The sequence below is a fragment of the Colias eurytheme genome, chromosome 29 (assembly GCF_061535395.1).
Source record: "Colias eurytheme isolate Ceu_HAF_F1 chromosome 29, ilColEury1 Martin Lab GWU primary, whole genome shotgun sequence".
In the NCBI taxonomy this organism is placed as follows: Eukaryota; Metazoa; Arthropoda; class Insecta; order Lepidoptera; family Pieridae; genus Colias; species Colias eurytheme.
This window is the reverse complement of record NC_143008.1, coordinates 7192872-7220397: the sequence shown is the minus strand read 5'-3', so window position 1 is coordinate 7220397 and position 27526 is coordinate 7192872. Positions and strand designations below refer to the sequence as shown.

Genomic DNA, 27526 nt, shown 5'->3' with positions numbered 1-27526 from the left:
GTTCATCACACAAATATTTGCCCTGACCGGGGATCGAACCCGGGACCGTCGGCTCAGTAGGCAGTTACTTTACCACTGCGCCAACCGCGTCGTCAAGCGCTTATAAGTTTCAAGCTTTCTTTCTGAATACGCCCTTACGCAACCTGCTGGTGCGTTTCATGTTCCAATTATGCATCAGCATAATTCGGCATTGTGCGGCACTGAGTCGCATTAAGCTCTGTAATTGGAAAACAGCCCCTGTACATTCTACAATGCCCTGTATTGCTACAAATGGTATTGCCGGCTTTACTGGCAATAAAAAATCATTATTTTTTTATCTACCCACGTTCTTTTGCTTAAATAATTTTGAGCGAGGGTCGACGCCACAGTCGACGCTTTTTTTTGAAAAAACAAAAGGTGGGTGTTTACTGTTTATGTGTGCACTTTCTTCTGTTTATATGTTGTTTTCTTTCCTTTTTTATATTATTACTTATTACAGTTGTTATTCTATCTTTTATCTACTTCAGTCTCTATAATCTACCTACGAAAGACAATATTCTATTGTAGAAAGCAATTGTCAATCCACTAATACCTAATCTGTGTGTCAATCTATGGTTTTTGTCGACGCCATCTTGTAAGTTATCGTATATTATTGAAAATTCGTGGAATTTTCTCGTGTGTTTAATTTATGTGTTTTATGTGTGCATTATAAAATGTCCAAACGGAGGATTGAAGTAATGGATCCTTTTATAAAGAAAAAACGGTGAGTGAAATAGAAATATTTGGCTGAAAACTGAAGTTTCATAGCATGCTTTGGAGGTACATTGTTTTCCGGCAGTACAGCGTGTTTTCCATTCCAAATATAACAAAGAAGAATGGTTTTAAATTCGTAACGTGTGAATTGTATGTAAAATTTGATTTAAAAAAAGAAACCATGTTTTATAGGGCAATACAATTAATTATTTACTTATTCAATAATAAATAACCCGAAATTTATCATGGCTTGTACCTACTACAGTTTTTAAATTTTAATTTCTCTTATAAGTTTATTTTACTAGAATATATTACTCATTTAAATAAGTATGCAAGTTTATTTATTACCCAGCTTGTAGTCTGTCTATAATATATCCAATTAGTGACCAAATAAACGCGTGCTATACTTTTAACCTAATATTTTATATATCTACTAGTTTTCTGCCCGCGGCTTCGACCGCGTTTTCAAAGGAAAACCCGCATAGTTCCCGTTCCCGTGGGATTTCCGGGATAAAACCTATCCGATGTGTTAATCCAAGTTACCATCTATATGTGTGCTTAATTTCACTGTAATCGGTTCAGTAGTATTTGCGTGAGAGTAACAAACACACACATATCCTCACAAACTTTCGCATTTATAATATTAGTAAGAAGTAAGATTGAAATAAAGGAGCAGTACCCAGCAGTCAAACAACATGTCGTTTCGACAATGTTTGCTTCAATCATTCATGTCTACATATAACTTTAATGAGCCCTCTCCACAATGGGCAGCGTTTGTGCGAGTAGAGAACAACTACTTTCCTTATTCTTATCATTTATGGGTATGAAAAATAGATGTTGGCCGATTCTCAGATCTACGGTCTACCCGATATGCACAAAAAATTTCATGAGAATCGGTCCAAAAATTAGATGGATTACAATAATAACTGCGAAAAAGTCTACAATTAGTGTATAACTTTTACATACAGCTTTGTAAATTTTACTACATTACAGTAGTAATAAATGATTTAATGCTATTCAACAGAGAGGAGAAAGCAGCAGCTGCAGCTAAGTCAGGTAGCAGCGGGGAATCATCGTCAGACACTGTGGCCACACTCGGCACTGCGATGGCGCCCACGACTACGAGCTCACCAGGGATCAACCCATATACTGGTAATGTAGCATTTTTAAGATTGTATTAATTTTGTGGTTGGTTTTCTCAATTCTGTTTTCCAACAATTTGATTTAATTTTGACATAATAATTTTACAAATCAAAGGGCTCCTAAGATAGTTAAAAACTGTTTTCAGGAGCGTGTGTCTTCCATTAACAATTACATGGACATGAATTTTCATGTCACAATTTAATCCGTCAGTCCTCGGATCACAGACACAATAGAAAATCTATTGTGTCTCGGCCCGATCGGGCCGCTCGGTGGTCAATGGGTTAAATAAAATGACGATTATGTTTTTTAGTTATCTTTTTTGTGTGACAAAGTCCTTAAATAGCTTTAAAAAACATTTTTTCTTCATCTATACTTTCTTAGAAGTGTTGATTGATGTTTAGTAGTTCTAGCATGAATTTTTTTACTATAATTATTGCTATTGTGATGGCATGTTTCTGCTGAATTAGTTAATACACTTTATGTATTAAATTAACTTTTTTGATATCAATTGTATAACAAATAGTGTAAATCTTATATATAAAATTCTCGTGTCACAATGTTAGTCTGCATACTCCTCCGAAACGGGTGGACCGATTCTCATGAAATTTTCTGTGCATATCGGGTAAGTCTGAGAATCGGCCAACATCTATTTTTCATATGTACCACGGGCGAAGCCGGGGCGGACCGCTAGTATATGATATAATTTAATAATTGACATGGGGATTAAGGCAGATAAACACCCTACAATGTAAATTATTAAAGTAAATTAGTTTGAAATTGCTCTATTTCATTTAATTTATTTTATTTAAACTCAAACTCAAACGCAAACATTTATTTATTCAATTAGACTTCTTCTAGAAGCACTTTTGAAACGTCATTAAGTACATGTTTTTAACATTTACCACCGATTCGGAAAGCAGTATCTACGGAGAAGAATCGGCAAGAAACTCCATAGTTGCTCTTTTTAATCATGTCAGATTTACAATTTTACAAATTACATAATATGTAATATCATAATATACCAAAGAACTGTCCTGTGGTTTTTACGCGACAACCCTCCATGGGTTTTTATCTTCCATATATTCCTTAATACTGTAATAGGCTCTCTTGACAAGTACATTTTTTATATAAGATTTAAATTTAGAACTACTAAACTCTTTAATATTATGAGGAATTCTGTTGTAAAAGCGTATACCTTGGCCCATAAATGAATTTTTAACTTTAGCTAGCCGGAATAATGGCATTTCAATTTTATTTCTGTTTCTTGTGTCATAACAATGTCTATCTCCTACTTTTGTGTGTAAGTAAGCGTTATTATGTTCATATAAAATATTATTAAATATATACTGCGACGGTACAGTAAGGATACCAGTATTCTTAAAGAGATCTCTTAGTGAGTCTCGAGCACGCAAATTATATACAGAGCGTATGGCTCTTTTCTGTAATATAAATATAGTTTCTATATCTGCAGCCCTGCCCCATAGCAGGATTCCATAGGACATTATGCTATGAAAGTAGCTAAAGTAAACCAATCTAGCCGTTTCTTCATCGGTGAGATGCCTTATTCTTCTAACTGCATATGCAGCTGAGCTGAGCTTAGCAGCGGTGGTGGTATTTGTCTGTATCTCTTTTTTATTCAAAGTATAAATCGAAAGCTTTTCTGTATCGATTAACTTTGTAGTGATAAAACTCAAAGAAAACTTTTATACACTTTGTTTGTAAATGAAAAAGAGCATGAGTCACAACTTTCTAAAAATCGTAAAAAATTCGCGTTTTGCAAATAAATATTAATAAATTAAAAGCCCCTTTTAAGTTATAACCGTTAACAAGCTGCCTTACTCGTCACAGGTCTTCCACACTCGCCGCGATACCACGAATTGCTCCGACGGCGGCTCGGCCTGCCCGTGTGGGAATACAAGAACGACTTCATGCGGCAACTGAACACGCACCAGTGTGTTGTGCTTGTTGGAGAGACTGGTTCCGGCAAAACCACACAGATACCGCAGTGGTGTGTCGAGTTTGCGTCTACTACACCCGGCAAGTCCAAGGGAGTCGCCTGTACACAGCCCAGGAGGGTAGCCGCTATGTCGGTAGCTCAGAGAGTCGCGGAAGAAATGGACGTAGCGCTCGGACAGCAAGTCGGTTACAGCATCCGTTTCGAAGACTGCTCCGGACCCCAAACAGTGCTGAAATACATGACGGACGGTATGTTGCTACGAGAGGCCATGTCGGATCCGATGTTGGAACAATACAGAGTAATTCTACTCGACGAGGCTCATGAAAGAACCCTAGCGACGGATATACTCATGGGTGTGTTGAAAGAAGTGATCAAACAGCGGCCGGACTTGAAGCTAGTTATTATGTCTGCCACGTTGGACGCAGGCAAGTTTCAGCAATACTTCGATAACGCGCCATTGATGAATGTGCCCGGTAGAACGCATCCTGTAGAGATTTTTTACACGCCACAACCAGAGAAGGATTATTTGGAAGCGGCGATACGGACGGTTATACAGATACATTTGTGCGAAGAAGTAGCGGGTGATATACTGCTCTTTCTAACTGGTCAAGAAGAAATTGAGGATGCGTGTAAGAGAATTAAGAGAGAAATTGATAATTTGGGTCCGGATGCTGGTGAATTAAAATGCATTCCCCTATATTCAACGCTACCACCCAACTTACAACAGCGTATCTTCGAGCCAGCGCCGCCAAATCGGGCGAACGGCGCGATCGGACGGAAAGTGGTCGTCTCAACTAACATAGCGGAAACGTCGCTAACAATAGACGGTGTAGTGTTTGTGATCGATCCCGGTTTCGCGAAGCAAAAAGTGTACAATCCGCGTATTCGTGTGGAATCATTACTAGTGTCGCCGATAAGTAAGGCGTCAGCGCAACAAAGGGCCGGTCGTGCGGGGAGGACCAGGCCGGGGAAGTGCTTCAGGCTTTACACCGAGAAGGCGTACAAGAACGAGATGCAGGATAATACTTATCCGGAGATTTTGAGGTGACTCGGGTGGTGGTTTAGTTAATATTTATCTTAATATCTAGTATTTTGTTCTATGGAATCACAATATTTATAATCTTTTTCCTTTTAACACACTCGCAAGAATTCTTAAAATACTTGATTGTTTACGGTCTCTCTAATTCTATTTACTGACAATTAAAGCTGGTTCCTAGTAAGTTAGCAACTGAATACAATAATTTAACTATCATTTTACTATAATTTTACAAATAGACCTCTCACTTTAATGATATACCAAATTACTACGTAAATTCAAAGCGTGTCCTTTCGTTTCGAATAAATGACATATACAAACCAGACAAACATACAAACAAGCCAGCCCCGTCCCGTCGCTGTAGCCGTACCTAATGCCGCCCGCCTTACCGTTGCAGATCGAACTTAGGATCTGTAGTTTTGCAGTTGAAAAAGCTGGGCATCGATGACCTCGTGCACTTTGACTTCATGGACCCGCCCGCCCCGGAGACCCTCATGCGCGCGCTCGAGCTGCTCAACTACCTGGCAGCGCTCGGTGAGATACACAGACAGACAACATATATGAACGCCACACACTATTTAAATAAATAACACACACACACACTCTCACATGCACATACACACACATGTACACGTATTATAATATTTGTAAACTTACTAAGGGGTCCCATAAATTTTCTGTTGTTGTAAAATAGTGTGTATGAATTATGAAATAAATACATTTAGAAATTAAACATTTTTTTAAACGGATTTTAAACGCGATTTATTCATTATATTATTTTCCCGAGGTTTCGTACACTTTGCAGCGACTGAGACGAGTGTCTCCCCGTAAAATGAATAAATCGCGTTTAAAATCCGTTAAAAAAATCTTTAATTTCTAAATGTATAATACTCGCGTAAAATCAAACACTAGAAGTACTTGAAATATTTTTGAAGTGAAAACTTCTTTAGCGGTGTTCAGCACTTTTTCTGTAATGGGTATAAAATCTTAAACTCGCGTCAGGACACGTGACCTGATCGAAAAAGCGTAAGACGGATGGATATCAAACATGCTCAACGTTAATAATCAAGTTTTCACTTCTGCCGCCACTCCCGGAGTGCAACCTGTCTTTTTTTTGTTGTTTTTTTTACACACATCTAATTTAACAACACACATAATGTTATGCACATTGCAGACGACGACGGCAACCTGACGGACCTGGGCGCTGTAATGGCAGAGTTCCCACTTGACCCACAACTCGCCAAGATGCTGATAGCCTCGTGCAATCATAACTGCTCCAATGAGATACTGTCCATCACTGCTATGCTGTCTGGTGAGAATTATTTTTCATTAATTTGGTACCAATACAAAATCTATAGATATATAATAAAATCTTAAATCATAATAAACAAGTTCTTAAAATATTCTGAATTTTTTAAATATTTTATAAGGAGGGGTAAGGGGGGGGGGCAAAATCGATCAGTGAAACAGATGTATAAGCATTATACATCTGTTTCACTGATCGATTTTCTTCAGGGACAAGTAGGTGATCATTCTTCTGTGTCCTGCCAGACCAGACATTTTTTTTTCTTCATCTCCACCGGGAATCGAACCCAGGACCCCTCGGTTCTAACAATATTTATAATGTTTCTCAATTCTTTGTTTAAAGCGAACATTTTATTTTTATAATAGTGAGTACTATGAAAAAATGTTTCCTAGTATATATTCTCAGTACTACCTCAAAATTCTTTATCCAATTCCTATTACAACTTATAAATAATATTGTTAGATGTAACATTTGATTTAATATTTTTGTGGATGAATAGTCCACTATAAATTGCCGCTTTCCTTTGTCTCGTGACGCATTCGTACGAATCGTGCCTAGGGGCTCGAACGTTGTTTATACGACGTTCGACCCAACTACCTTCACTTCGCTAATAGTCGTTGACTTGTCGTGATTTGTTATCAACTACCTGCATCGATTAGGTAGCTGTGTAGAATCGCAGTACATTCTTATTACATTCAAACTAATATTAATTAACCCGGCCTCCCGTGTTATTTCTAATAATCCATACTAATATCACTACATAGTATAAAACAAAGTCGCTTTCTATGTCCCTATATTCCTATGTATGCTTAAATCTTTAAAACTACGCAACGGATTTTGATGCAGTTTTTTGTAATAGATAGAATGATTCAAGAGGAAGGTTTTAGTATATAATTTATTAGGTTTTAGACAAAGCGGGCGAAGCCACGGGCGGTAAGCTAGTTTCTAATAATAATTATTTAATATTCCAGTACCGCAATGCTTCGTCCGGCCGAACGAAGCCCGCAAAGCAGCAGACGAAGCCAAGATGCGGTTCGCGCACATCGACGGCGATCACCTCACGCTGCTCAACGTGTACCACGCGTTCAAGCAGAGTGAGTGCATTGAAAGAAAGAAAGAAAGAAAGAAAAGACATTTAATTCAACACACACACAAAGACAAATAAAAATAAAACAGAAATTAAATAGAAAAACACATGGAAATTACGATATAAAACATTAATGTTAATAAGGTGCGATCCTGTGTGCTGTGTTAGATAGCCGATAGAAGGTTATAGGCGGGTCACGGGTGAAACCGCACAGCACAGCTAGTAAATAATAATATGGTAGAAATAAAACTTATAACTTCGCTAAGGGTAGGTGCAAAAGGTTATCTATGGTCGTAGCTGAATAATTTCAACCAATACCCGCGTCTTCGTCATTGAAACGGGTCGACGGAATACAGTAGAGTTTTTGTGGTGAGAATGCAACATAACCCACGGCTCCTTCAGGCAAGCAAGATTTTTCCACGGAAACGTAGGCGTGTAACATTTAAGTTTCACGTGACGTGCGATTGTAACAAGACGTGTAACTATAACAAGACGTGTAACTATAACAAGACGTGTAACTATAACAAGACGTGTGATTGTAACAAGACGCGTAACTGTAACAAGACGTGTAACTATAACAAGACGTGTAACTATAACAAGACGTGTGATTGTAACAAGACGTGTAACTGTAACAAGACGTGTAACTATAACAAGACGTCTGACTATAACAAGACGTGCGATTGCAACAATTTCGATAATTCTTTCTTTATAATATTCCTTGAAGTACGGGGATTGTTCTTATGGAGAGAAAACGTTAACATGTACGACGGGCGAAGCCGGGGTTGAACTGCTAGTTTTAAAATTTCTTTAAATAAACGTTTTTTCTTTCGTTCTAAATATATTTTTAATATAATATTCGCAGACATGGAGGACCCGCACTGGTGTTACGACAACTTCATCAACTACAGATCGCTGAAATCGGGCGACAACGTGCGGCAACAGCTCAGTAGGATTATGGACAGGTATTTATTTATTTATTTATTGCATTGAAAATACATAAATACATATAACAAAGACAATACTGCAGAAACAGCAAAGGTTGGCCTTATCGCTAGGTAGCGATATCTACCAGGCAACCCAACAATCAGAGGAAATTTAACAATATGATGTGGGTGAGCAAAACTAAGTTAGTCAATAGTTAGTTAGGTATATAAGAAGAAGGAAGAAAAAGATTCATTTTGAACTCAAACTCAAACATTTATTTATTAAACAATTAAGACTTCTTCTAGAAGCACTTTCGAATCGTCATTACATATTTTTAACATTTACCACCGATTCGGAAAGCAGTATCTATGGAGAAGAACCGGCAAGAAACTCCATAGTTGCTCTTTTAAAATCATGTCAATATACAATTAAATTTTACTTATGGCCATTCACAATATCGTATCTATCTTCGGTTTGACCCTACTAAAGATAGAAAATGCTCTCTATCTTTTGTTTTGGCGTCCCAATAAGCTTACTAGTGAAAAGCTAAAAGGAGGTGAGGTTTTGGGTGGTTGTAAACACTTTTTGAGTTGTTTATTGATAAAAGTCCCGTTAAAAACGGTCTAGTCGTTTTTTATTATTTACTTAAATTAATATAGAATGGTTTAATTTTCCAGATTCGGCTTGAAGAGGACGAGTACGGAGTTTACGAGTAAAGACTATTACATTAATATAAGGAAAGCGCTCGTCAATGGATTCTTTATGCAGGTGATGTTTGTTTTTATTATATTTTTGGTGCTTTTCTATCAATAATGTGCGAGGAATGTGTTTGTGAATAACCAATAGTATCGCTTCAAACTTCAAACTAAATAAATAAATAAATATTATAGGACATTATTACACAAATCGACCTAGTCCCACAGTAAGCTTAATTAAGGCTTGTGTTGTGGGTACTAGGCGACGATAAATATAATATGTATTTAATAAATACATATATCGATAACACCCAGACCCAAGAACAAATAATTGAGTTCATCACACAAATATTTGCCCTGACCGGGGATCGAACCCGGGACCGTCGGCTCAGTAGGCAGTTACTTTACCACTGCGCCAACCGCGTCGTCATGATGGAGTCGTCGTCATATGAAGCGATATGATTGGCTAAATTTTTCCTGAAAATCCATGTTTTCTTCTCTAGCTTCGCGCAGCCGGCATATACCGCTTCGCTAATGTGAGTATTTTGTCTATGAAAACATAATCTTTAACGATAGCTCACGTGCGGGTTGCTTCATGCTTGTTATAAGAATTCGCATAGAGTTTTGAGGATTCATCTATTTGAAAAAAAAAGTGGTTTGTCTGTAAAGTCGTTTTACTGACGAAAGTTGAATGTGACAACGTCCGATTGTGCTTCTTTGTCGCTCGTTCCGCGCTCTCGCTTGCACTTCAAGCCTTACATGGAACGCCTCAGAGCGAGGTAACGCCGCATGAGTCATGTTTTTTCGTGCGTGCAGCCGGCTCTATCGAATTATAAGACGTTGTCACGTCAAAAAAATCTGGAATTAATTTATAAGTATTTTTTACGAACTCAGCGTATGCAGAACTATAACCTCCTTTGAGCTTAGTATACCAACACTGGGACATTTAGTTTGAAGTTTGAAGTGTTACTATTGGTTATTTGCAAACACATTACTCGCTACACATTCTCTTGCTGCTTCTCATCCTTCTATTAACACTTCTTATTAATCAGTTGTAAAATAAATATTAAACTAATAAGGTCCCCAGGGTTGCCTGGAATAAATCGCTTTTAAGCGATAAGGCCGCCAAATTTTACATTTATTTTAAGTTACTAGCAGTTCGCCCCGGCTTCGCCCGTGGTACCTACATGTTTACGTTTTTTTTCATAAAAACTATCCTATCTCTCAAGTTGGATCGGACTGCGCATGGTGTGCGAATTTTATTATAATCGGTTAAGTGGTTTAGGAGTCTATTGAGGACAAACATTGTGACACGAGATTTATATATTATATTAAGATTATTGTGTGAATTGTACAATAAAGTGTTTTCTATAACTTGCAGGTGGCCCACTTAGAGCGAAGCGGTCACTATCTAACGGTTAAGGACAATCAGATAGTACAACTGCACCCGTCCACGTGTCTCGACCACAAGCCCGACTGGGTCATATACAACGAGTTTGTGCTAACCACCAAGAATTATATACGCACCGTCACGGATATCAAGCGTGAGTTGGTTTTAGTGAGCGAGTGAGTGTGTGAGTGAGTGAGTGGAATACAGACAGACGAAGCAAATAATGAAATTATTAGAAAATTGTGTGTTTTGTGAAATGCATCTATCCAGTGGCTGAATGATTAACTGATTCTTTAGTTTTAAAACTGTTTATAGATTTTTCTTTACAACGTTCAACGTAACATATTTTTGTATGTTTGTAACGAATAAACTTCAAAACTACTTTTCCGAGCGGGCTAGTGGATATTACCTATGAAATGAACATTATTTACGAAAAATAATGTACTTAATTAAAACGAACATTCGTTTACACAGACATATAAAACTCAAAACATTTTTATTCATAATAGTTATTATAAGTATTACTAAACGGTAAACTCGTAGCATATTTTTGAAGTGAAAACTTCTTTAGCGGCGTTGAGCACTTTTTCTGTAATGGGTATAAAATCTTAAACTCGCGTCAGGACACGTGACCTGATCGAAAAAGCGTAAGACGGATACCATTCCAAAATATCAAACATGCTCAACGTTAATAATCAAGTTTTCGCTTCTGCCGGCACTCCCCCAGTGCAACCCGTCTTTTTTTTTAAATTATTTACTATATAAATTTGTAATTTATTCTTACCCTCCAATATAAAGTGTACATAATGTATATTACCCATTTTATTGTTTATTTCCCAATATAAAGTATATATGTGTATGTTTGCAGCGGAGTGGCTGCTCCGCATCGCCCCGCAGTACTACGAGCTGAACAACTTCCCCGTGTGCGAGGCGCGGCGCCAGCTCGAGCTGCTGCAGGCGCGCCTCGACTCCAAGCCCTACCAGGAGGGCTTCTAGGGCCCTGGGGCTTCGGCCCTACCAGGAGGGCTTCTGGGGCTCCGGGGGCTTCGGGGGCTTAGGGGCCCCACAGTGGTGTAGAGGACAGTGGAGCGGGAAGGCAAGGAAAGCGCTAAAAGTGACAAGTGGTATTTGGGGCCCTGCAAAAATTTGGGCTAAAAAAAAGGGAAAGCGCTAAAAGTGACAAGAAGTGGTATTTGGGGCCCTGCAAATAGCAATTGGGACTACAAAAAAAGCGAATAGTGGCGAGTAAAGTGACAAGAGTGGGGACTACAGCGGACAATGAGAGCTCTAAGTGGCAAGCAGTGTGTGTTTAGATGGCAAACAGCGATTAAATGAGGAATGTGTTTGGGGCCCTACATATGACAGTGGGCCTTCAAGGGCAGCAACCATGATGCATGTATTGGCGTTGTTGTGACCCTGTAAATGGACCATTTAGGAAATAGCGAGTAATTGGAGTTCAAGAGAATTATGTGTTTGTGGCCCTACATACAAACAGTGGGCTATTGGGGTTCTAGATTGACAAACAGTGAAATGGGGGTGCAAAGCAATGTACAGCAGGATTCGAAGGTGCGGGAATCCTGAGGCTTGCGGGACTCGCAATATTAATACTTATATGAAGCTAGATATGTTATAACAAAGAAGAGAATGTATGATCCTTAACAGTGTGATATTTTCCACCCTTGTTCGAGTAACAACGCCTCGGGGCCCCAAACTGAAATTTACTAGAGCCCGGGCCCCCAATTTCCGCTGTGAACTGTGACTGCTGTGTGTAATGACTGTGCCGCTTTCTATTGTGTCGGATAACTGTGCTAATTGGAACTGATGTTTGTAGTATGGTCGAGTTTTGAGTAATTGAAGATATATGGGGCCTCAGAGTGTAGTTTTAATTTAATTCAAATTACTTGCGGTACGGATATGTTAGTATAAATATACGAAATAAAATGTATAAATAATGTGATTTTTAAAAATAAAGCCTTCGTTTTAAACCGTTTTCTTAAGTGCAGGGCCCTAGAAGATTGAGGCCCCAAATTGCGATGTTAGAGGCCCCAGTATTTCTTTACCCTATAAGGGTAAGGCCCCAAGTGGGGCCCCTATGTTAAATATTTGATAAAAGTGAAGTGAACAGACAGTGACTTGTGTATCTGTGTAAGAGATGAAATAATGTTACACAAATTGTGCGTAATATACTTTAATATTGATATTTCTGTGTTTTATTATATCCTCCTCCTTTTTTATTAATTACTAGCTGCGCTCCGCGGTTTCACCCGCAGTGCTCCGCTCCTGTCGGCCTTAGCGTGATGATATATAGCCTATAGCCTTCCTCGATGAACGGGCTATCAAACACCGAAAGAATTTTTAAAATCGGACCAGTAGTTAGACCTGAGATTAGCATGTTCAAACAAACAAACTCTTCAGCTTTATAATATTAGTATAGAAAATAAATTTGTATGTTTATTATTGACTAAAGTAGATAGTAAAGTTATTTTTTATCTAAAACAGAATCTATTAGCGTCCTATTTCTGTATTTATAAAATTGGACTGATTAAATTCGCATCATAATGGATCTTTCCGATTTACTGCACTTAAAAAGACCATCTACTCTCAGAAATGTTTATTTTTGTAAACAGTTACAAGTACAGAAAAGTAATTTTTAAAACTCCGGAATATCGCTTTCATCGAGAAAAATCGTCAAGAAACTCGAATACATATTACTTGTATACGTAGTATATTATTATTAGTCTGTGATATTACCTAATTCACACCACAAAATCTCTTCGATGTGAAAGAAAGACATTATAGAACACATGAAAACATTTTCGCATTTATAAATTTAGTACTTAGTAGCGATACACATAATATAACACTAGGTTAAGAATGGATGTCGAGGGTTCGATTCCCGGTTGGTAATCGATGTTAAGAATGTGTTTGTCAAAATCGTTTTCAAAGGAAAGTAATAATATAGATCGTAATAGAAGTTTAAATTTTTAGGGCCCTAATTGATAACCTAGGAATAACATTTTATTTGATCATTAATACCTACATGAGCCGTTCCGTTTTCCGTTTTAATAACTATTTTTATTCACATAGCTTGTCCAGTTAAGTCGCTGTCGCTTGCACACGCACTGCTCACTAAAGTAAAATTTGTTACGTTGTTACTTGTTAACGATCAAAATATACATTATTACCGATAATACTATAATCTCGTAAATGCCCTTCTATTCCACTTTACTGATACTGATGGCGGAAGGTAGTGGATTAGCACCGACATCTTTACTAACTTGGTGCAATAACTATTTACTAAATCTAAAATTATGCCATTCAACTTTGATATCTATTTATTATCCTTACTAATATGATAAATGCGAAAGTGTGCTTGTTTGTATTTTTTTCACAACGCAACACAACGATTTGATGATATTATTGTAGTGCCTAGAGATAGGAACTAGAGGCTGACATAGGACAGGGATGACGAATCTTTGCGTACGGACATGCCTTTTATCTAAAGAATTTTTAATGAAATAATGGATACGTGCCTTTGGATAAGTTTACCTACCTTACAGGTTCTTTTTTGGTGTATATTGAGTGATGATCAGTAACATGCCTTAAGTATTTCGTCATTGCTTCGCTATCCCTGCCAAGGGAAGATCCTTATTGATGCATAACTTCGATATTTGTAATGCCGATAGATGGCGCTTTTTTGTTGAAGGCACTAATCACTGGTCCGATTTGGAAAATTCTTTCAGTGTTACGGACTACGGTGCATTTACATCAGACAAGCGAATGCTCATTCTAACCCCACTATGTCAAATTCCTTTAGAGTACCTAAACAGTCGTAGAGCATTCTTTCGTTGTTCTTATTGCGTTCGAAAAGATTCGTTTCGTTTTCGTTTAAGTACACAAAAAAATCACGAAAGAATGCTCTTGCTCTAGATAAATAGCCTATTTATCTAGGAAGGCTATCACTAAATACTATAAAGACTAATAGGAGCGGAACAATGCGGGTAAACAGATTAGCGAGATATACTTTATAAAGTGAAGTCCCATGTCCCCAATTGGGGTAAGGGGCAGATGCATTATGCATACATCTGTTTCACTGATCGATTTTCTTTAGGGACAAGTAGGTGATCAGCCTTCTGTGTCCTGCCAGACCGAGACATTTTTTTTTCTTCGTCTCCACCGGGAATCGAACCCAGGACCCCTCGGTTCTACGATTTTGATGCGGTTTTTTTTATAGACATTAGTGATTCAAGAGGAAGGTATTAGCTAGAGAGCTAGCGCAAAGCTACCTGTATGTATTTGACCAGACCTGGATTTTTGTGTGTTGATTCCCCTATACCTACTATACATGAGATGAGGAGTCACTAAGCCCAGTGTGGTGGACGAGCCGCGCGCTTAGGTAAGACAGGTGGAAATTTTTGGCGAACTTTGAAACCATTTGACCACGTCTGCCATTTTGATATTTGAAAATAGATTATTATTACTATCGGAAAATAACAATGGCAGACCATTATCACGCCGATAACATTCTGGCAGACACTTATGAAAGTGCTGAAAAAAATACAATTTTGAAAGTATTTGACCAGATCTGCCATTCATATATTTTATTTATTAGGGTCTTAAAACCTTATTTTCGAAACGGCAGACATTTTCATTGCGTACAGACTTCAGCAGACAACAAAAACTAGCTACTACATGGTCAGATCTATGCATACAGTACTATCTCTGTAGCTATTTTTTTCCATATATATCAATATTATTCTCACTCTAGCCTATAGTATTTTTATTTTATATAGTTACTAGCATTCAACTAGTCTAGGTTTTATACCTGAGAGGGCTCTTTTCGGTTCCCACTCTAACGGTTATTGCCAGATGTTTTCAGTACAAATTAGATACTAGCAGATACATCACTTCCATGCAAAAGTGAAAATTACTACGCTATAAATAGCCTAAAAAATCTTAATAATAATAATTACGCTTCACAGCAAGAAGAAATGTACCATATGTACCCGCACAAAGTCGATATTGTGTTGCCTACCGTTCGACTCAATGGCTAGGGTTGTAACTACCTTTAATAATTATTACCAAACTAATAAACCGAGTGATGCGAAATAACCATAATTCTTTTAGAGTTTGATAAAATGATCAGGCAGGTATTTTCTTTAATCCTTCTCTGAATTATCGGTTACTAAATTGTATCGTTGAAATTATTCTTAATCGCGTAAATTTAATAAATAATCATATGGAAAACACTTTTCATTTGTTTTTTTACTTTCACGCCCAACTACTATACAATAATTACGTTGTTTCGGTATTTTGACGAGAAAACGCAGGAAACATCCGTTGTATAATTTTAGATAGATTGTATATTTTGTATCTGTAGAATTGAAATCTATGTATATGTTGTCTCCATTCTTTTCTTATCGGATTGTTGATCCCAATGCGAATGCGTCACTTAAATTTTATAAAAGACAATTAAGAACATCAAAAATAAAGTGATACGTAAATATTTCACAGTGCAATATATTATGTAAACTATACATATAATAAATCTGTAGAAGGGTCAATTCTGTACATTAAAAATATTGAAAAAATAAATAGCGGGGGGTGTTACTGGATCGATATCAAACCCAAATATTATGTGATTAAAAAAATTTTTGTCTGTATGTATGTCTGTCTGTCTGTCTGTATGTGAAGACATCACGTGAAAACTAACGGTTCGATTTCGATGAAACTTGGTATAATTATACCTTATTATCCTGGGCGTAAAATAGGATTTTTATCCTGGAAAAATACGTAGAAAAAAAATTATCTTAATTTTTCAGTTTTATCCATAGACGTTGTTCTGTAGAACCACGAACACACGTTGCGTATTATTATAGGCCTAGCCCGTAGCCGTATTTGGGTCCAATAGATATTAATAAGATGTCATTGTCAGAGTTAATGGAGAAATAAACCATCCACGCGAAGACCGACATCCGCGCGGACGGAGTCGCGGGCGGAAGCTAGTTAATAATAATTATATATTTATGAAAAAATAATTACATCAGATTTAATAATCGCAATTGTTTTGAATGTACATATGAATAAATGATTACATCATAATAGTAATAATCACAATTGTTTTATTTCCCATTTGTTGCAACCCTTGCATATTTTCATGTAGCAGCAGAAGTACCTACACTGGCGGCGCGGCGCGGCGGCCGCGGCATCGTGCGACATCAAAGGCATTGCCTTACTAGGTAAGTTTATAATGATTAACTCTTTAATAATTATTTTTGACTTTACTCATTTCTTTTATTATATAATTTACGTTTTACTTTTACAGAATCCGATTCAATGGATTATGAAGACGAGTCACACAACGCCATACGATAGTGATGATGAATGAACATTTCAATAAATGCATGCGTGTTTTTTTATGTTGTTTTGTAATTGTTAATTGTTTCTTAAATAAAGAAATAAACTAAATATTTAAATGATGATTTGTTATTTGCAACACAACTTTATATTTGAGATTCTTTACAAATGTATTTAGTTTTGTATCATCAAATTTATAAATTTTATTCCATAGTTTTCAAAATTAAATGTAAATGACCATAAAAACATTAATAAAGTAAATCATTGATGTAAGGTCAGGGAACGTAATACATATTATATACATCTGACCATGTAGAAGCTAAGTCTTGTTGACTGCTGAAGTCTGTAAAATTTTGTTGTCTGCTGAAGTCTGTACGCAATGAAAATGTCTGCCGTTTCGAAAATAAGTTTTTAAGACCCTAATAAATAAAATATATGAATGGCAGATCTGGTCAAATACTTTCAAAATTGTATTTTTTTCAGCACTTTCATAAGTGTCTGCCAGAATGTTATCCGCGTGATAATGGTCTGCCATTGTTATTTTCCGATAGTAATAATAATCTATTTTCAAATATCAAAATGGCAGACGTGGTCAAATAGTTCGCCAAAAATTTCCACCTGTCTTACCTAAGCGCGCGCCCCGTCCACCACTCTGGGTTTAGTGACTCCTCATCTCATGTATAGTAGGTATAGGGGAATCAACACACAAAAATCCAGGTCTGGTCAAATACATACAGGTAGCTTTGCGCTAGCTCTCTAGCTATATAGTATATAATTTATTACGTTTTAGACAAAGCGGACGAAACCGCGGGCGGAAACCTAGTAGAAAATGAAACACAAAAATACATAACAATATTTTATTCAACAATTATCCACGTACACCCACAATTACACAATCTAAACTAAACTACATCTAACTCATTTGGAATAAAACAAAATATTAGTTTCCTACACAACACGTGCGGGTTCAAAACCCCGTTTTTATAGTGAACATTTAGCAACAACGTTGATCAAAAATTTGCAGTTGTTGTTCTGTAAACTGTGCGTGTAGTTAACTTCATACAACATTCATGATATAGCCATTCTTTAGCGTGTTTCTCTTGGTAAGAAAAATGTCCTTAAATTTTTTGAGATAAAACATCTTTGAACGGATGTTAAACGCGACTTTTACATTATTTTAACTGACGTTTCGAACACTTTACAGCAAGTTTAAGGCTGCAGTCTAGCAAAATTGCGTTTTCAACAAGTTATTTGACAATTTTTTCCCGGCTAATGAAATGATAAACTGAATTTTTTTTTCTTGTTTATCAATTAGTGTTATATACGCAATGCGCGTGAATTTTTTCACATTTATAAAGTTACTTTATGTTACCTTAATCAGGCCTTCAAGATAAGTCTATTTCCCCCAAAGACATTTCGAGCTAAGTTTGTGCACTCACTACGTTGCAACCGATTACAATTTACACAATCTGATCAGCGCATTATTATCCTTATATAGTCGTTATTAAAAACTGCTGAACACAATTGCCGAAAAACTTATGATTTTCCTAATTAGAACGTTATAAATTCATTAAATTTCCCATTTTTTGCCTTACAAAATCTATTGATAAATACTGCTAAAAGTAATTTTTTCCATTAATTTATTCGAGTTGGTTGAAGACCAATAAGTATTAATCCTTTAAAAAAATTTTTTTTTGAATTTTGATAATTCCTTAAATATTAAAAAAATATTTAAAATAATTAGGAAAAATCCTAGCGAATTTCTTTAGTCGCGCTCCTTGGGCCGGAGCGTTCTGACGTGTGCTCTACGCTCGATTTTCCTTCATACCGAAGTGAAAGTTGCTCTACTTCATTAAATTTAATATTTTTGTTAATTGATTATTTTTATCTTAGTTTTGTGCAAATATTCGTATTTTTAAACATTTGATTTCGATATGGAAAATAAACGAAAAAAATACGCGTGTAACTACTAGAAAAAAAATTATCTTCGAACATAAAGTTAATGAAACCAAATAGATTGCAAAGGTGATTGGCAACAATTTCTTTATTTTACGGGGTGTCAGTAAAGGGATGTATATTTCTTTAAAACTAAAGTAAGCTCATAAATTTTCTTATAATATAATTTTTTTGAAGTTCCAAAAATGTTTATTTTTCGTTTGAGAAATACGAAATATAATATAAACTTGTATTGAGAACTTGAACTTCCCAAGTTCATCCGGGGAAATCCCCATACGGGGAAAATGATTTGTTTACTCCAAAATTGATCCGAGGTGTTTTAATTTTTTCTTCTAGTCATTTTCAACGTAGCGGCATGTTGTTTGATTATTAATTTTGTAACTTAAATACAGGATGTTGGTTTTATATTCTGATCTAACAGACGCGCTGACAAATTTAGTCCGCCATTTCTAGTTTAGTCTACCAACTCTAAGTACCAATATTAAAACGAATGGATTATCATCACATCATCAAAACTCAGATGTAATGGAAGATCACAATAACATAGAAAATTCAGTGGGTGTTGAGAACTAAACAAACAGAAGTAACAGAGACGCGAAGAATAAAAAAAGAGGACGAAAACGATAATTCGTTGATGCTTTCCCTTTTCGACGTATTGTTAGGGTACATCACCAATCTGCAAAAAACAAAACTGATGATTCCCAATTGCTGATTAAAAATGAAAAACAAATAATCGACAACAGTGGTGAAAATTTGCTGATCACAATGAAACATCCTTCAGTGGTAGCAGATTTACTCATTTCAAATGTATCGGTGAACAGCGTAAAGGAGAGGAGGACAGGAAAACATTATGAATGTGGATGGTGGATTGTATACAGGTTGTAATCGATAAGTATGTGCAGGCGATTATGACGTTATTATTGCAGGTATCAAAAAACTTAAAACTGATATCGAAATTACTTTACCTAATGAGCAAAATGACAATAATAACTTTTTAAAAGTATAACGAGAAATATCTAAAAAATTTACTTTATACACTCCCATATCAAAAAGGGAAAATGGGACTAGTAGAAATTAAATGTCTAATTCCGGCAAAAGACATGAATGCGGAAGATGCGGTTAAAAAAAATTAAATATTTGAAATACAATGCAAAAAATAACACTTTTGTCATAGATAAGAATCATGACTATTTTTTCTAAATTCAGGGACAACTAAACGTTGCAGAAGCAGAAGTCTGCTTATTTGCTGTTTGGACTGGAGTGAATCATTCGTTAAAAATAGAATATATAAAAAAGTATGTAACGTTTAGGCAAAATAAAATGATGGACCATTATCAAGATTTTACATAAATTGCCTACTGTCAGAATTGATTGATTCGAGACTTCAGCATTCGATGCCCATCAAGGACCCATCCTATATCATTCAAGCGATTGAAAAAAAAAGAGATAAATCCAGTGCAACCGATAAAGCATCAGAATGCTAGCAAAAGATTTATTAGGTTTATCAATATAAATCTATATATTACACATAATATAATAAATCTGTAGAAGACGCGAAGACTGACATCCGCGCGGACGGAGTCGCGGGCGGAAGCTAGTCAGAAATAAATATCTTTTGTTTTCATTTAACACAAACATTACATTTTTTTTATAATAATATACAAAATTTGTTTATCCGTTTTATTAGTTAAACTGAACAACTTTCACTAAGAAACTTAGGTCGAAAAAAATGTATAGAGTTCTGCATTTTGTATGGAAAGCTTATTTTTTTTTATATTTCGTCCAAATTTCTTTGTAAAAGTTGATCAGTTATATAAACATGAAGTTGAAGATATCAATAGAAAGTATTCGCAAATTTTGTGTACTGATAAAAAAAAAATCACCCGGTGTAATTTTCACGAAAATTGTTTCAAATTGTCATTTTTGGTACTTATTACGAATATTAAATTATGCATACGAATGATTTAATTTTTAAAAATTAAGTGGAGCAACTTTCCCTTAGTACATTTGTATTATTTACATATAGGATGACAGGATGCATTTGTTTGCACTACTAGACCAAGCCCTTAAACACAGGGTAAGTTTTCGAAACGTCGGGTTAAATATCTATACTAATATTATAAAGCTGAAGAGTTTGTTTGTTTGAACGCGCTAATCTCAGGAACTACTGGTCCGATTTGAAAAATTATTTCGGCGTTAGATAGCCCATTTATCGAGGAAGGTTATAGGCTATATATCATCTCGCTACGACCAACAGGAGTGGAGCCACGGGGGTGAAACCGCGCGGAGCTGCTAGTAACGAATAAATCGCGTATAATATCCGTTAAACCCTATTATTTCCAAATGAACAATACTCTCGTTAAATTAAACACAATATGTACTTAAATCTCAAAAGCTCTATGTACAAGATATTTCTTCAAAGATGAATGTTGCAGTGTTGCTAGCTTCATTGTGTTGCAGAATTAATAAGCAACAATATTAAAGTTTCCAGCAACATTGTTGATCAACTGTTGCTCAACAAATGTTTACCGTGAATACGGGGCTTTATATTCGGGATCATAAAAATATAGACCTGCGTTAGGCAGACTAGGCACAAAACCACAGCCTCCTTATACCTAAATTTATTTTGTAATGCTTTTAAAATATAAAATAATAATATTAAGTATTTGCCATTATAAATTATTATGCAGTACGAATGAGGTTCCAGGCTTGTGCCTAAACTTAAGGTCTCATAAATTAGGTGAGGCTTTCTAAAATTTACTGATGATATGAAATTTTATGTGTAAAAATAAACATTTGTTTTATATACAAAATCTTGAGAAACAATAAATACATAATATTATAGAATTAATAATTGTATTTGTTATTTATTGTTTTGTTGTTGGTCTTATTGTTTCTTTACTTTTGGTATTTTAAAATTGTTCACAAATAATTATTTTTAACATATTTAAACTAAAAAAAGGAAATTCATGAATCGAAATGTTTCTTTAGAAGAATATACAATTTTATACAATTCTATATTTGATATAAATGCATTGCAATTTCTATATTTTTACGGCCTTACTAATAAAAAGTTAAACAATGGATAAATTTCTACCATTTTCTACCATAGCTGTGTCCTGCTCTTGCTCACATGAAACGTCAATCATAGAAACAAGACAGGTTATTGCAATAACTAATCCATCGCAAAGCGGTAACATTTTATTAGTAAGACCGTAAATTTTTATTATTTAATATAAAACATTGCAAATATATTGTGGTGAATACATTGTAAAGATATTATACAGATACACGAACAAAAACTAAAACCAAACACACCGAATGTACTATGAAGTATAGAAAACTTAAGGACTTAATAAACATAATATAACATTATTACAACTTTAAAATCAAAGAAAGTATCAAAACGGGCTGACCATTCACCAAAAAAAATTTTTTTTTACACTCGTTAAAATACCTTCTTTAACTTCAAATCTTATGTAATCTAAATCCCGGAGCATTATAGATATAAAATCGTGTTTTTTTCGTCGCGTGTCTGCCGTTTTTCCATTTTTATAGCTAAGGAACAGCACCGGTCCCAGCGCAGAGCCCTGAGGGACCCCTCACTTGGCCACGCCGACTAGTGCGGGCCGAACACAGCGCTCGTGTAACTTGTAGCCCACTTTGCTTACTGTTACTACTGTGCCGGGTTCCGCACCTTCTACTTCCTGTATTGAAGTGAAAAAAAGGTTAGGTCAAGGTATATTGCATGTGGCAAAGTTATCAAAATTTTACGATGAAATATATATTTATTTGCTTTATACAAAATCTGTGGAAACAATAAATATAATAGAATAAAATTTGTATGTTCTTTAATTGTTTATTTCCATATCATCGAACTCTGGTAGTTTCAAGTGTTTTTTTAAAAGAACTGATAGAAAAGAAAATTAATATTTGTTATTAAAATAGTTTTATTTAATACTAGCTTTCCGCCCGCGGCTTCGCCCGCTTTATCTAAAACCTAATAAATTATATACTAAAACCTTCCTTGAGAACCACTCTATCTACAAAAAAAAACTGCGTCAAAATCCGTTGCGTAGTTTTTAAGATTTAAGCTTACATAGGGACATAGGGACAGAGAAAGCGACTTTGTTTTATACTATGTAGTGAAGACTGATTTAAAAAAATAGTTACATTTGATTTTGAGATTTTGTTTCTTGTTGTTTCGTCATCTAGTAAATAATAATTAATAGGCTAGAAGAAATCGTAATCTGAAAATAAAATTACCTGTTGGAATAAAGCTTCGTGCAAGTTGGGATCGAATTTCTCCCGGAGCGGCGACACCGCTACCAGACCGTGTCTCGCGAACACCTAAACACAAATTGATACAGTTGATGAGTATGATTCTTTTTTTTGCGTTTAATTGTATATTTTTTCTAATTGTATGACACTATTTCATCCTATCTCATTTAAAGCTATGAATAGCCATTAAAAATTCAGATAAGAAAAAAAAAAACAGTTTCCATATTATGTGCCAATAAATCATTTTATAAAAAATGCCTCCTAATTTCCAAAACTCACAACAATTTTAAAACTCATTTCTATACTCGCTATAACCATGACTATTTCCATAACCTTCGCAACGTGATGGAACGACCCAACGTACCCCCTCCCCCCACACACTAACCCCGATCACTACGAAGTGATAAGGCCGCCATAATAGTTGTACTCGTAAGCCAGGCAAACCGAAAGCGCGGTGGTCCGACGATATCTCTAAAACAGCGGGTAAATGGATTCGATCGAAAGACGTGCCAAACGTATAATAAACAACCCCTCATTAGTCGAGTCTCGTCTCTTGAGCATCGTCGTGAGGTGGCATGTCTTTCGGTGTTTTATAGGTTACATTTCGGTGAGTGTGCGTACGGGTTGCACAACCTTATCCCTTCATCTCCATTCCTCAACCGCAATTCGAGACGTGGCGAGGGATTCCATCCTTATGTTGTAGATATCCCTCCTATTAGAACACGTCGCTTCGAGTCATCTTTCTTAATGAAAACGGCTAAGGAATGGAACTCTCTCCCTAGCTCCATATTTCCCGCACAATACAATCTGGACCTTTTCAAATCGAGGGTGAACAGGCTTCTTCTAGGCAGACGTGCATCCAAGTAGACCACATCGCCGCTTCCCATCAGGTGGGATCGTGGTCAAACGTCTGCCTATTCATTATAAAAAAAAAAAAAAAAAAAATCTTGGATGCGTCTGGCCAAAGACCGCAAAAAATGGAAAAAACATGAGGAGGCCTATACCCGACTATGGGTGAATTAAGAGTTGTACTCTGTTCTATCTGTAAGTAGTTCTAAGGTTTCCTATTTGTACAACTATTAAAGAGTTAAATAAAAAAAATGTGTGCGTGTACTAGTGTACACACCTAAGAAGTGAAACTTCTTTATGACCTTTTTTTTTCAAAAAATAATTTACTATATTCAACTTTACAGAAATACGCCGAATCACGCGTGGTAGGGATAAGAAAAAGATGGCGCGTAACGGAAAAATGTTACACTGAATTTTTTTCCAAACCCCGATAAAGAAGTTTCACTTTAATAATAAATAATTAACCCCCTCCCCCCGCTCACCTGCTGCAGCTGCGCGCGTGTGAGCCGCAGCCCGTCGGCGAGCGAGCGCAGCGCGGCGCCGCCCTCCGCCCCGCTACCCCCGCCCTCCGCCGGCACGCTCTCCGCGGCCACTGAGAGGGTATCCGCTACCTAGATACCCCACAAAATAAGGAAATATGGCTAGAAATACAATAAAATATAGCTAATGACATGAGGGAATAATGTAGCTTTCTGGTAGTGAAAAAATATTTCAAATCGGTTCAGTAATTTTCGACTTAAATCGTACTCGTTATCGTAAACAGTAGTAGTAATAAATAAGTCAGCTATAGAAAAATCTTTATGAAATAAAAAATATAGCTAGAAACACAATGAACATAGCTAAAAATAATAGGCCACGGCTAAAAAGAAAAAAAATACAATATATAGCCTAAAAAATTTAAGCAATAGAGTTTCACTTCAAAAATTGGGCTAGAAATACAATGAAATATATGTACAAAAAAATAATTCGCCGCCCTCCGCGGGCACGCTCTCAGCGGCCACCGACAACGTATCCGCTACCTACATACCCCACAAAATACAAAATTATGGCTAGAAATACACTAAAATATAGCTAATGATACGAGGGAATAATGTAACTTTGTCTGCGAAATTTTTTTTCAAACCGGTTCAGTAGTAGTAATTATTCGCCGCCCTCTGCCGGCACGCTCTCCACGGCTATGGAGAGGGTGTCCGCTACCTAGATAGCCCACAAAATACAAAATTATGGCTAGAAATACAATAATATACAACCTAAAAAGTATAAACAATAGTAAAAAATCCGATAAAACATAGCATAAAAATAATAAACTATGACTAAAAATACAATACAAAAATAGTTTTTCATCATATTGGTACAAAAAAATCAAATCTAACTCACATCAAGCAGGTCTTTACAGAAGCTCTGAATAGCGAACGACTTGGCGTCCTCAACTTGCTTCATCATCCGGCGCCGCACGTTCTCACCGTCGGCGAGCGCTCTCTTATATTTGTCCTGGAAAGAAATGATAACTTAAAAAAAGAGCGTGTGAGACAAGCACACGGGTCAGAAGTGAAACTTCTTTGGCACGATTCAAAAATCGTTGCTTTACTGATTACTCCATGGAGTAAGTACCGTCGCATCATGACGTGGTATTATATTTTATAACAGATAATAATATGATATAATATATTTAGTTATAGATAGATATATAGATATTTTATATAATAAATTTAGTTATAGGCTTGATCCCACAGACAAACTGCATGTGCAGTTTTGTGGGACTTAGGCCCTTCGCTCATGGAGCTACTCAAAAAGAACTAGTCACAAACTCAAATTACTAACGAGTTGCCTGAGTGTCACAGCCCATACATGTTCTATGGAGATTCGCACACGACGCGACTAGTTACTAACTGGTGAGTAACGCGTTAGCAACAAATCACGCGCGACGCGTCGTGTCGGTCTCCACGCTACTGGTTTCCCGAGTTTCTTTGTTTTTTATGATAAAAATGAACGAGCAAACATTGACAAGTGACTGAAACCTTATAACTTGAGTAGCGTTGTATGTGAGATACAATTTGTAACTGGTTTGTAATCGTAATTACTGATTAGTTCAGTCATTTTTGAGTAGCTCCATGAGCGAAGGGCCTTAGACTTAAGCTATTGTAATAATTTGTAAGAATAATTTCAATAAATAATAAATAATAATAAATAAATAAATTGACATGACACGACCTTGAAATTTAAATCTCAACATGCTTATAAATATTTCACTTCAAAAAACACCAAATATTTTCTTCTGTTTTCTTTACTTGAGTATAAAAGGATTTATTGTCTTTAATATCTAAAAAAAGCACCTCCTTTGTTAATTGGTTTACATGATTATGACTTGATAAGTATGGATGTTTGATTTCTTATTTACTGTAATCTTTACGAATATTAGAAAACTGAAAAGTTGATGTTTGTTTGTTCGAACACGCTTATCTGGGGAACTACTGGACCGGTTTGAACAATTGTTTCGGTGTTAGATAGCCCATTCATCAAGGAAGGCTATTGGACATAATATTATATTATCATGTTAAGATTAACAGCAGCAGAGCCATGCGGGTGAAACCGCGTTCCGCAGCTAGTAAACAATATGGTTGTAATGCAATAACTATCACATAATATAATATAGTAAAGAAAATATCTTCACATGTAGGCTTTAAGCAGTCGCCATCTTAATTTTAAGCATTCCCTGTGTACTTAGAAGTAAGCATATGAGCAGTAATTTTTCTACAAAAACTAACTTCATAGTCCTTTGCCTGATCCTTCAAGGTCTTCAACTCTGAGCTTAGTGCCTCAATCTGTTTGTGACAGTCCTCCACTGAGCTTGGTAGCTGCTTGCCGTCCTTGTCAACTGGTGCCTCCTTCTCTATTGGCTTCTCTTCTGTGCCGTAGCAGCGGACTGAACTCCTGAAAGTGCATGAAAATAAGTTTTATTAATAACTAGCTGCACCCTGCGGTTTCACCCACGTGGCTCCACTGCTGTTGGTCTTAGCATGTTGACATATTGCCTATAGCTTTCTTCGATAAATGAGCTATCTAGCACCAAAAGAATTTTTCAAATCGGACCAGTAGTTCCTGATATTAGCGCGTTCTAACAAACTGTTCAGCTTTATAATATTAGTCTAGATTATTGTAAACACGATTTTTTATTTGAAGATTAAAGAATGGGATAGAATAGATAATAAGTATTGATAATGAGTCAGGATTTGAACACAAACTCTTTTTGTTTTATGTAATAGGTCTTTTAACATTTTAAGGATAATTTCAAAATTACACATATTTATTTAACATTATAGACTCATAGTACAGTTACTTTCAATCGGAAAATCATGTTTTATACATTAGTTTTATAGGAATAAACACAATTTATTAAATGATTTCTGTTTTATTTACTTTCTACAAGTGGATGATGAAATTTCTTATAGGAATAAAAATCATATTTTAATACGTTAAGAGGGGGAAAATATAAAATACATTATGCGAATTTGGAAAATTCATAATATTTCTAATGAAATATTTAAAAAAGTTTGCTTAGAACTGCCGATAACCAAGTTTGAGGTTGGAGCAAAAGTTGCGCAACGTTTACCTGTAATAAGTCGTTCGTAAATTTCTTAACGTAGAATCTGTTATGCATTTCGCTAATCTACCCACTGAATACACTTTTAGCGACGCCATAATATAATTATTTCTAAATTACGAGAAATTAAACGGCACGTAATAGGTTATAACGGAATTCGGAATTCTTTAAATGGCATATGTCAATGTTTATCACTTTTAATTTTTTGTCAT

The 27526-nt window shown here is 35.9% G+C and overlaps 2 protein-coding genes across 2 annotated transcripts; one reads left to right on the top strand and one right to left on the bottom strand.

Moving 5' to 3' along the window:
- The first annotated feature begins 587 nt into the window (after nucleotides 1-587).
- Nucleotides 588-11309, top strand: Dhx15 (DEAH-box helicase 15). Its single transcript, XM_090117892.1, has 10 exons — nucleotides 588-742; nucleotides 1757-1884; nucleotides 3724-4876; nucleotides 5266-5402; nucleotides 6043-6180; nucleotides 7146-7268; nucleotides 8124-8223; nucleotides 8863-8953; nucleotides 10262-10424; nucleotides 11139-11309. The coding sequence occupies exons 1-10, from the start codon at nucleotides 693-695 to the stop codon at nucleotides 11264-11266; spliced, it is 2211 nt and encodes a 736-aa protein (XP_089974018.1). The 5' UTR covers nucleotides 588-692; the 3' UTR covers nucleotides 11267-11309.
- Nucleotides 11310-21230: 9921 nt separating this feature from the next.
- Roe1 (grpE protein homolog, mitochondrial Roe1) lies at nucleotides 21231-27491 on the bottom strand. Its single transcript, XM_090117972.1, has 6 exons — nucleotides 27324-27491; nucleotides 26479-26644; nucleotides 25091-25204; nucleotides 24196-24324; nucleotides 22850-22933; nucleotides 21231-22290 (listed from the first exon to the last, which is right to left on the bottom strand). The coding sequence occupies exons 1-6, from the start codon at nucleotides 27410-27412 to the stop codon at nucleotides 22186-22188; spliced, it is 687 nt and encodes a 228-aa protein (XP_089974098.1). The 5' UTR covers nucleotides 27413-27491; the 3' UTR covers nucleotides 21231-22185.
- Between the last annotated feature and the right edge of the window lie 35 nt (nucleotides 27492-27526).

Coding starts and splice junctions, on each gene's coding strand:
- Dhx15 (XM_090117892.1), top strand. CDS start 693: ATGTCCAAACGGAGGATTGAAGTAATGGATCCTTTTATAAAGAAAAAA. Junction 1,885..3,723: donor AGGGATCAACCCATATACTG/GTAATGTAGCAT, acceptor TACTCGTCACAG/GTCTTCCACACTCGCCGCGA. Junction 4,877..5,265: donor ACTTATCCGGAGATTTTGAG/GTGACTCGGGTG, acceptor TTACCGTTGCAG/ATCGAACTTAGGATCTGTAG.
- Roe1 (XM_090117972.1), bottom strand. CDS start 27,412: ATGGCGTCGCTAAAAGTGTATTCAGTGGGTAGATTAGCGAAATGCATA. Junction 25,205..26,478: donor ATCAGGCAAAGGACTATGAA/GTTAGTTTTTGT, acceptor ATTTCTTTCCAG/GACAAATATAAGAGAGCGCT. Junction 22,291..22,849: donor ACGAAGCTTTATTCCAACAG/GTAATTTTATTT, acceptor ACTTCAATACAG/GAAGTAGAAGGTGCGGAACC.